We start from the raw sequence: 10,921 nt of genomic DNA, 5'->3' as shown, positions 1-10,921 counted from the left end.
CTTAGACGCTAAGAACTCTGCCACTCGTGAACCAAATTTAAAATTAGGATATACCCCTAGTTTACCTACTTCCTTTTTTGAAATTTTATAAACAAGATTTTATACACAAGAGGTAGCAGAGGAAAATTCCAGTCTGCTTGTCCCAAGCTCAAAAGGTAACTGCACACACCTCAATGTTAGCAGGGAGGGTGGGGCAAGACAGGGTGAGTCTGGTGACAGGGTGCTCGGGTGCTACATCTGCTCTAGCTGTCAGGACCACGAGAGCACGCTGGAGGTCCTGGGCACCATGCCCTGGGGTGCTTGTTTGTTTTCTTTCCCAGAAGGCCTCTAACAGGCAGACTCGGCCATCCTAAGCCGGGCCTCACAAATGGAGCTTCTCAAGAACACACAGCATTGAGTTAGTTGTGCAATTCCTACTCGATTTGCAGACCTTTTTAAAAGATTTATAAAAGCATCTTCATCCAAAAAATTGGCAGTAGAAATGACAACTCTTCCAAGGTAAGCCTGTCATAATTGTACTACATTTAAAAAGTCATCAGCAGGTTCGTAGACTGCAGCCGTTGGAAATCAAGTGGTTACCGGCAAAGTGAGTGATGTTCACCGCAGCAACAACAGAAGCAACATGAAGCAGAGCGTCTAACCCACGACAGTGATGGGCGGTCCTGCAGCTTTGCAGTGAGGACAGCGGGTGCTGGGGTGGTGGAAGGCGCTGTTTCCATAGGAAATAAGGGGACTAGAAGTGGCAATTTCACTCCTGAATTCGGGCTCCTGAGAGTGCAGTTGCCAGCAATGATACCCAATACCTATCATCGCTGGCACTTCAACGTCGTGTCTCACACACCTTTCTGGGAGGTTGAGGGTGGAGAGGAGGGTGAGGGTGGGGTGAGGAAAACACCACTCAAAATCAACTTTAAATATCACACTCAAAATTGCAAGAACACGAGAGCCATGTACCATTAGCTCAAGGCCTGTGATCCTTCCCTGAGGGGGCACTTCTGCTCTTAAATGCTTGCCCCCATCTCCTCCGTGACTTTGACAAAGCCGTCGTTAGCCTGCGGGAGTGACACGTTGCAAAGGGAAGACTGTGGTTACCTCCACACCTGGGTGGCGAGTGCACAGCAAGAAGCTGACGTCCTGTCACGAGGCCACACGAAATGCAAGAGCAACCAAAAAGGCACTTTGAGGCTGGCCTCGCCTCTTTGACTTGGCAAATCTGACAGTGGCAGCCTGGCACTCCCTAAGGCTTCCCTAGTTCTGTGCACGGTGAGCTGAAAATAAGGCAGAACACATAACTAAAGGCAAGACAGGGTTGAAAATGTGTGGAACAACTCAAAATACAAAATCCATGAAATATGTTGGCACATCCCTGCCGCCCTCCCCCGCCCCCTCCCCAAAGGGAAGCTGGAATCTATCCTGAACTGAGTGAACAGTTCTGTACTGGGAAATATGACCAAATGGATGGTTATTCAATCACTTTCTCGTTACTTCTGGGGAAAAAAGTCTTGTCCCTACCTTTTCAGTGTTAGTCATCTTGAGAAAAAACAAAGTCTCAAACTTCTTCTCTGCATTAAAATTACTAGGAACTCACAGAGTAGTGTCTCCCAACTCAAACGTTCGACTTCAGATACAATCAGTACACTGAGGGTTCTGCTAATTGTGTTTTAAGCGAAGGTAAATGATTGCAGGTCACATGATTTAAGACTACAGTTTATTCAATATGTCTCCAAGCAATAAAAAAGGTGATTTTATGAAGTCAAACTCAATAAAATTGTATCTTAAAGTGCTTTTTATTTTGCGGTTTTTTAAAATTTTGTTTTGGGAACAACCCATACTTTCCTCAGTGATTGATGTCAAAGAATGCACCCTGTACTTCTGGAGACCACAGCAATTTTTTTTATTGCTCTTTTCAATCTCACTTATATCGGAAAAATACCTTTAAAGAGCTTAATAATTTCCCAATTTTTGATCCTGGTAACATTTCATCCAGATACAAGTTTATGCCCAGGCCAGACCAATCTGAGATTCTATACAAATAGGGAGACATATTAAATACAAAGGTCTGTGTAAACTGAATTCTTTAACTACTATTTTACAATGGAAAGGAGTTTTATCAGGTATTTTTACATCATTTTAAATTGGATATTCCTACTCAATGTTACTGCAAGATTAAAAATTTTTGCCCCATGTATCTAAAGGCAACTTGCTTTTTTTTTTTTTTAAATATAAAAACCAAAGGAATTTCTTTCATAGTATCACAGAGAAACCAATAGCTTTACTCTCACTCTCATATGTTCCTATGCCAGAAAGTCTGCCACCAGCTTTCCTTCCTAAAACATCCACAAGAACGTGAATCATGTATGGACTGTGGCCGGGACGGCTGATCCACAGGCCGGAGTTCTCCTGCTGCCAAACAGCTCCCAAGACTTCCAGGGGTCACAGGGCACTTTCATTAAAAACGCACACTTCCTCCAGAGTCATGGCAGGCTCTCCCAGTTAGTCCCCAGGCTCTTCTAAAGGTTCAAGGATGAGAGTCGAGTTCAAAAGGGTGCTGAGCATCCAGTAACTGTAACCTGCCTCAACATGGCGTGCTGGGCTGTTCCTCTAGGGATCCACATCGTCAAGGTCACTTCTTAACTCGCCAATCATCATGGGTGATTCAGAGCCCTTAAGAAAAAAGGGAAGTTCAGTTCATGCATAGCCAATTAAAGAAATATTTTTCTATGCCAACTGACTTATTTGTGTATAGTGATGTACCACATCCTCAATTATCAACTTAATGTTTATCAAAGGGTAATGAAACATAATAACTGTACATCTTATTCTTGACGATTCCTGATTTCACTTCTATGTTCTCACTTACTGCTGACTCTACCCAGCCACCAGTGAAAAGCCACAAGTTCTCATTAGAACTCTAGGGCAGGAGCGTTGAGTCAGAGGAGCACAAGCATTGCTGACAGCTGCTTCAGCTGCACTGTGCCCACTACCACGGAGGATTCTGGGTCACTCTTGGGTGTGAATCCTGCTTCTGTCCCCATTGGTTTAGACACTAACCAGCAGTTCTGAGTGCCCACCAGGTGCTCTGGGTCTAACCTAGTTGGAGTGGGACTGGGGAGGGGCAGGGAAGTGACAGGTCAGCTGAGTGGGAATTAAGAGGAAAGTGGGGGGACCTCAGGTGCAGAGGTATGCGGGGTGAAATCAAGCAGGATGTGTTGAAGATTCTGGCCTTCATCCTAACAGCAACAGAAAGTCATTGAAATGTTTAAGGAAAAACCTACAGAAAAGCGGGGGTGGAAGCAGGGAGCTTCTCCCAGAGATCCAGGAGACTAAGGTGCTTGTAACAATGAAACACAAGGATGAGGTGTCTAAAAGGTCAATCAAATAGGATTGGTGACATTGGGCAGGGTGTGGGGCAGATGTCTGGACGGCCATGTGTACAAGGGTGCTACTTATGAGCCGGAAAAGTCTGTTGGGGTGTGAGAAGGGTCTGGGCATGCCGAGTATGAGGTGTCAGCGTGGGTGTGGAGGAGAAAATACTGAACACGGCAAGAGGACACGGGATGGAGACTTGGGGAACACATCCCGGTGGCCCAGAGGAGGCCGAGCTGGGAAAGAGAAAAAAAAAGAATAGTTGGTCAGAGGGCTTTGAGGAAAGCTAGGAGAGTGAGGTGTCACTGAAGTCCCAGAAGACAGTGTTTTAAAAAGGGAGAGAGGCCAATGGTGTCTGATGCTGCTGAGTGGTCAACTGGGAGGAAGACTGAAAATGTAGACTGTCACCCTAAATTGCCTCTCACCTCCGAGCTAAGAGAAGGGAGGCGCTTGGTCTGGAGGAGGTTAAAAAATGGAGTATGTTAAGTTTACATAATTCTCTGGAGCAGTGTAGCTGTGAAGAAAAGGAAAAAGAGCAGGGAGAGGAGAAAGAAGAAGAGAGGGAGAAGGCAGGAGTGAACTGAGTATGTGGAAACACAGTTGGGAGGGCTCTGACAAGAAGAGGAGGTTCAAGACACCAAACAGAGAAGAGAACGTAGGGTTTCCTACAAGATGTGTGTGTGTGTGTGTGTGTGTGTGTGTAGATTGCAGGCTATGGCAGGGAGATGAGGCAGCACATACAGAGGGGCTGAGAAGCTGGGAGTCAGCAGCTATAGAAGCTCTTATCCAATAGGTTTGATTTTCTCTGTAAATAAAGCAGGTGGTGAGGTAAACTGCAGTGTGACCTTGACCCTGGGATGATCAATCACATCACTATGCTGAGCCTCAGTTTCCCTTCTATAAAATTAGGGTAACAGCAATTTCACAAGGTTGTTATGAGGAAAGATACTTTAGAAAATGACACAGAAAACATCAAGATTCATTTATTAAGCCCTCTGTGCCAAGAACTATGATGGACTACAGAGTAGATGGTCCTCACAGAAGGTCACAAACTGGCAGGGACATATATAGAGGCCATTCCATGAGTCTGTACAGATACATACCTCATTCCTTTCTCTATTATAGTTATCACTGCTGAAAATATTCCTGTTATTATCATTATTGTGTTGTTGTTAAGTAAGCTTAGAAGTATTCTTTGATTTTCCTGACAAGTAGGTGGCCCCTCCTTTCAATGGGTCTACATTTCTAGGAGCACAAGTGACAGCAAAAGGAGGAGAGGGTAGTTTTGTGGCTGCTGGCAGGATGACGTGAACAAGCTGGGGTGAATCTGGCTGTATCAGGACTATCTCCAAGTTGATGAGGACAGTCAGTCACAGACAGCTCGAAGCCTCATACTGATGTTACACTGCAGCGCTTTGGAAGCACACTGTTAGTGAGTCCTGAACTGAGATCACTAGAGGGTAAAGCTGGTCTCTGTTTTATTTCTTGATGTGGAAATCCTTCTTGGGAAACTTCAGGGCAGGTGCTGCCCTTTCACATGAGGCCATGTCCTAGGTCATACCTGTTGTAAGTGCCTCTCTCCATTCTCATTCGCAGGACTGCTCTCTGAACCATTACTGCTTCCCGACTGGTCTTTCTCATTCAGTAAAGCTGTGGCGTATGCCAATGTGTCCTGCGGGAGGTTTAGACACAGAAAGAAAAGGTTAGGGTATGTAGGAGGCAGCAGCAACCACCAAAGAATTCTATCCTTGACCTTTGGGGGTGCAGCGTGCCTGGGGGAGAAGCCTACTTGGCAGCCTGGGTGGCAGGTGGGACAGCTCCAATGGCATTTATTCTAGGCAGAGAATTCACAAACTGTACACTAACATGCTGTCTTTTCAGAGCTACTCAATCACTTCTGCCCTTCCGTGTTTTCAACCTATACTGCTCTTCTCTGATGCTGCAGATTCTATGAATAATACTAAAAATTCTACATAAGGGATTTTGAGGCCCCCAAAACCAAAGACAACCCTTACCTGAGCTGAAATCGTTCGTTGAAAGGTTTTTCCAGTTGACGTTTCATTAGAGACATTACTCTGTGGTGTCCAGTAATGTTCTGACATCTGAGACGAAAGGTCAGAAATGCCATCAGAGATGACAAATAAGCCCAAATGCAACCAAATTTTGTATCAGGAGATTTTAAGGTATAAAAAGCATCTAAAATAACATATTAGTCTAGCCAGATCTTCTCCACCATCTAGAGACCTACATGGAAGATTTTACTTTTCATTTTTAAGATCTCAGTAAGACCCTAATTCTTATATAATTATTCCTACATTTTCACCCATAAAGTTAAGACATGTATTAAGAAACATTGTTAATGCATAAAATAGTTATCAACTATACTAAAAGAAAAATGTGAAGTCTGAAAATAAATTGGAGACTGACTTTGAGGTCAGCCTCTAATATGTTTAAGAAATTTGTCCTCATAAATGTGCTCTTAAAGATTTGTCTGTTAAAGTCAGGAACATTCAAAGTGTGATCACCTTCTTCTGCAGCCACTGTACAGCCCAGCTCCAGTGGTGGGAGTTCTCCTTGAAGTATTCTTTAGCAGCAGGACACCTGGTGATCAGAGGGAATTTTTATGCACCAATGATTTCTTCACACACATATCTGTTTAATCTAAAGCACCTTTTATTTTGAAAAGGAAATGTTACTTTTGCCCCAGATCAGTGTCTCTATAAATTTTTACTTTATAGTTGGTTCGCACAAGGGAATACATGCATGTGTTTAAATTTCAAAAGGCACTGACAGGTAAAGTGAAAAGTCATCTAACTCATTCACTCTGTTCTATTTAAGATTCAAAGGTGGAAAATAAAAAGTAAAATAAGGCAAACCCCCCCCCCCAACAAATTGTACATTTAATAAATGACCTAGATATATCAGATTTTTTGTGAATTGAATAATGAGTGAAATTATTAGAAAAATAATTTTAAAGTGTAGTCCTACAGCCCTCCACTCTGTTTTCATTTTTATTTATCTAGAAAACTGTCCTTTGTGTTTGAAGACAATACTGATAGTGATATTAGCACTAATGTGTATCTAAAACAGATGTGTAAAGGATATGGCAGTGCACAGAGAGACACTGATATCTTGACTGAGAGTCCACTGGCATTAGACTCACCATGTGCCCCAATGTATTTGGAAATGTCACTCTTAGGCAAAACTTATGAGGACATACTGCCAATATCAAGTCTAATCAATAAGCCCACAGTTGTGATAGGATGAGATCCACCATGCCACAATATCTGGAAAAATGTATGTACATGCATTATTTCTACCGCACTGTAATTTATATCTGTTCAAGACTCTCCAATACAGCAAATTAAGCCTAACAGATTTCTCATCCTTATTTTGGTAGAAGTCCAAAGGTGGCAATCTCTGTGCCTAAGAATTAGCAAAAGTCTGGAGCAAAAAACTTTCAGCTATACAAGTAGCTTGGTGCAAGACCCAGAGATGGCAATATCACTGGCTCCTTGGCCTATCACAGACACCCAATCAAGTGAGGAATGAAGTAGCAAACACAAACACAATGTTTGCTAAATGTTAGAAATTTTACTTTCCAAGTGTCCATTAACAGATGAATGGATAAATAAAGTGCAGTATATACATATAATGGAATACTATTCAGCCTTAAGAAGGAAGAAAATTCTGACATATACTACACTATGGATAAGCCTTACTTATCCTAAGTAAATTAAGCTAGTTACAACAGGAAAAATGCTTCATGATTCCACTTACACAAGGTACCTAGAATAATCAAATTCATAGAGACAGAAAGAGTGGCATTTGCCAGGAACCAAGGCAAGAGGAAGGGGGTAGTTATTGTTTGATGGGTATAGTGTTTCAGTTTTTGAAGATGAAAAACATGGATGTACTTAATGCCACTGAATCATAGCCCGAAAAATGGCTAAAATGGTAAATTTTATGTTATATGTATTTTACCCCCCAGAATAATTTTATAAAAAGGCGGGGAAATTTGCTTTGAATCAATTAGCCAGTGCTCAAGTCTAACCTCTATGACCCCAGGTATGTCACTTAAACCACCTGGGACAATGTTATGAGGCTGGGTATCGATGCAGTCCACTGTTTTGTTTCAAAGATTACATGAGATAATACAGACCAAGTATTTAGCACAGTATCTGGGTTCTTAAATACAAAAGGCTGTGAGTAACCTGATTTTGTCTCTTGAGAGACTATTTTGGAAAGTGGAACTTAGAGCCTGAAAGAGTTGGTAGTCAGGTTATTTTAATGGACGATGTCTCAAGTGAAGGTTCATGAACACTTAGTGTACCTGTTTTGATTCCTGCCTTTCTGCATAAGGTGGTTTAAGCTTTTTCCCTTGGATTCTATAAAATCTGTTAGTCTTTTAATCCTCCCCCCTTCACCTCTCCTTGAGATAGCTGAATAGGTTTCTATACTAAAAGCAAGAATACTTGGATGCAGAATCTCTAGGTCAGAAAACAAGGCAGATTTTTTTCTCAGCCACGTTTGATTTGTAACTAAATTTCCACTTTCTCCTTGTATTTTAAATCAGTACTTACTTTTGAGCAAGTGTTACAAGAAATTTGACACACTGATAGCAGCGACTGCTGTCCACATGATTACTATGATGCATCAGTGCTGAAGAGAGAGAAGAGGAAGTTTTAACAATAAAGAACTAAACTGAAAGTGGGCCCAAATAATAGTTCTTTTGTTCTGAAATTTTACACACTATTTTGCTAATAAGCATATGAAGAAAACTTCACTAAAAGCACAGTAGTGCTGACTCAATAGGATTCTCCAAATTCTAAAGGGTAGAAGAAACACTACTTTAAATTGTGTTCAAGACACAATGATGTGAAAGTGGTAAAAGTTTGACTTTTAGGAGAACTGAAAGAACTAAAATTGATGTGGCTGACTATTTATCTAGAGGCCTACAAACTTTCCCATACATCATGCTATGGAGAGAGGAGCAGTCACAACACTTACTGTGATCAATGGAAATTTATGGTATTTAGTTTGACAAGTACTTCCCGCGCTGTGCTTTAGGGACTTTAAGATACATAATACTTGGTCCCCACTCCTGGGGCATGTGTAGTCTAAGTTCCAGAGAGCCTGGGTGCTGCTCTGAGTACACACAGTTCCAAAGGGGTGGCCTAGAATATTGTAACTACAGGACTTTAGCTTAAATTCCTTTTCTGTAATAACAGGAGGTCCTAAATCTTCTCTTAATGTGGTACAAAATCTAAAATTGTTAGGGGGAAAAGGATGTCCTAAAGCTAATTCCATACAGGCTTTGTGGACTCCACCCCCACTCCAGACCAAAGCCAACAGACATTGGGAGAGACAAATCCCATCACCACCAAAGGGAAGGTTGCTGAAACCTGAGGGTGGGGTTAAGCAGCCAGGTTTGGTATAAAACCAGACACGTGGGCTTTGGGGAATTCCCTTTTTGGCTCTACGCCAGCTTGGCCAGCTCTGAGAGTGCCTTTGGGTTTCCAGGTCCGCGGATCGGGTAGGAGCATTAAAGACATTATTTCCCTGTTTTCTCCCTGAGTTGTACATTTCCTCAATTCCCTTTCCCTTGTAAATAAACCTTTTATTAACCTTTTGTGTGTGCCTGTAGTGGAGTATTAATAAGTCCCTTTTAAGCACGTGGGTGAGGACCCACAGCCAGGCAACCTGTTTTATATCGGGGCTGCTCCGTAACAAAATGGACTCAAGATTAATGGATGTTAGATGCTGAATAGGAGTTTTTAACCAAACTTTTCCTAAGAAATGATCACTTAGCCTCCTTAAAAACTCAAAAAACTTTCATGAACTTGATAACATTCTGAGTCTGAAGTTTTAGTTGTTTTCTCCTCAATGGCTGTATAGCAGAATGAGAGATTCTCTGTGTCAAAAATGGCATTTAGCCACAGCACCCTTGAATCTTATCTGATCTAGGAAAAGGTCCCCAAGCTACACTTTACTGACTGAAACAGGAGGGTATCAATGGTGATAAGATCCTCTCATTTAATTCTCCTGACTTGAACACAGAGCCCATGCATCCTAACAAAACTTCACCTGGATTCCTCCCTGACTATGCCAGCAAACAGTGGAAGAAGGCAGGCCTGTCAGGGAGGGGGCTCATAGAACAGGCTATTCCCACAGTTACTTCAGACAGCTCTGAATACAGTCAGGCATACTTGCCTAGTAATCCATTTTCTGTCTCAAACACAAATTTGACTCGCTCTACCTGTATGGGATCTTCAATGACCTGTGAAAGGAAGGAGAAAAGGTTGGTAAATGAAAGAACTTGTGTGATAGCCAGTGGTTTCTTTTAAAAAAGTATTCTATCCAAGAAGTTAATGCAGTTTCTAAGTTAACAAAACCCAAACTAGTTATTACATCATTGCCATTAAATACTTATATTTTAAATGAAGGATGAGTAACTATTAAAGACATTTTGTTGTTGAAGTGTTGGTTTACAACACTGTATGTGATTTTGGGATATAGGTTCACCCCTCTTCAGATGTATGTAACCACACCACAACTACCAAAACATCTATAATCTTCCACCACAGTCCACTGAGCCCCCTTCCCGCTTCGTTTCCACCCTTACTCACCCCTCTGGTAGCCTCAATTCTGCAGTAGAAAACCTGTTAATATTTGAAGAGCTATGCATTTCCTACCTAAATGTTCTTACCAACTACACCTCTAATTCCTAGTGGGTTGTAAGGACATTTATTTCATGACCTGACAGACAGTCTAACTAGTTTTGTCAAAAATGTGTTAAAATGCTGCTATAAGAAAGATTCTACAAGTTGAAGAGAAGTCTGTCCCATGCTATGCAGGGCCAGGTCTGTGTCTTCCTCTTGCTGTATTTCTAGGGACTGACACAGTGTAGTAAGCTATATAGGTCTGCTGTTGAGCCAACAAACAAGGCCCAGCCCTACTCGCTTGGAGGACCAATTTTCCAAAGCTTATGAAAATAATGGGATCAAAAAGGATGTGAAGGGCATTAAAGGCATCCATGATTTATTTCCTTATGTGGAAGTGTTTATTAACCTCTCCTGCATGAAAGCCTAGATTAAGGCTTAGGGACGATAACCCAGGACTTCCCTCTTTTTAAGATGCCTCTGGGCTAGTCTTTCTAACAGCTCACAACCAGTAACCAATTTTTATTGTTTCTTTTTCCAAAATATCTAGTGCCCCCTTCCTGCTTCCTCTTCAGTCAAAGCCTTATTACTTCATACTTAAGATTATTGTCACTGACTCCTATAAAGCCTTCCAATTCAAACTTTGCTTCCTTCTTTAGTACAGGGGAATCTTCTAAGACATAAATCAGATCACATAACTTTGCTGCTGAAAATCTTTCCATGATGCTCCATCTCTGAAGGAAGAGGCTGCAAAGTTAAATGCCTACAGTGGCCAGGAGGACAAGAAATGAGGGAAGTGGGCTCCAGTAAGGAGCAATGAGGACAGACCACATGCCTCATCAAAAGGACATGCTGCTACTCTCCAGGGGACCAAGCATGCAGGAAATGGGACC

The 10,921-nt window shown here is 42.0% G+C and overlaps 1 protein-coding gene across 1 annotated transcript in view; it reads right to left on the bottom strand.

Moving 5' to 3' along the window:
• Positions 1-1,691: 1,691 nt before the first annotated feature.
• USP24 (ubiquitin specific peptidase 24) overlaps positions 1,692-10,921 on the bottom strand; it is a 138,493-nt gene continuing 129,263 nt past the window's right edge. Inside the window, 6 exon segments of the mRNA XM_037499421.2 lie at positions 1,692-2,664; positions 4,928-5,038; positions 5,382-5,468; positions 5,892-5,967; positions 7,950-8,028; positions 9,580-9,646. Coding sequence (XP_037355318.1) covers positions 2,602-2,664; positions 4,928-5,038; positions 5,382-5,468; positions 5,892-5,967; positions 7,950-8,028; positions 9,580-9,646 — 483 coding nt within the window. The 3' untranslated portion in view covers positions 1,692-2,601.

Source organism: Talpa occidentalis, unplaced genomic scaffold, assembly GCF_014898055.3.
Source record: "Talpa occidentalis isolate TD23 unplaced genomic scaffold, MPIMG_talOcc4v2.1 talOcc4.9, whole genome shotgun sequence".
NCBI classification, from domain to species: domain Eukaryota; kingdom Metazoa; phylum Chordata; class Mammalia; order Eulipotyphla; family Talpidae; genus Talpa; species Talpa occidentalis.
This window is presented reverse-complemented; position numbering and strand designations above follow the sequence as displayed.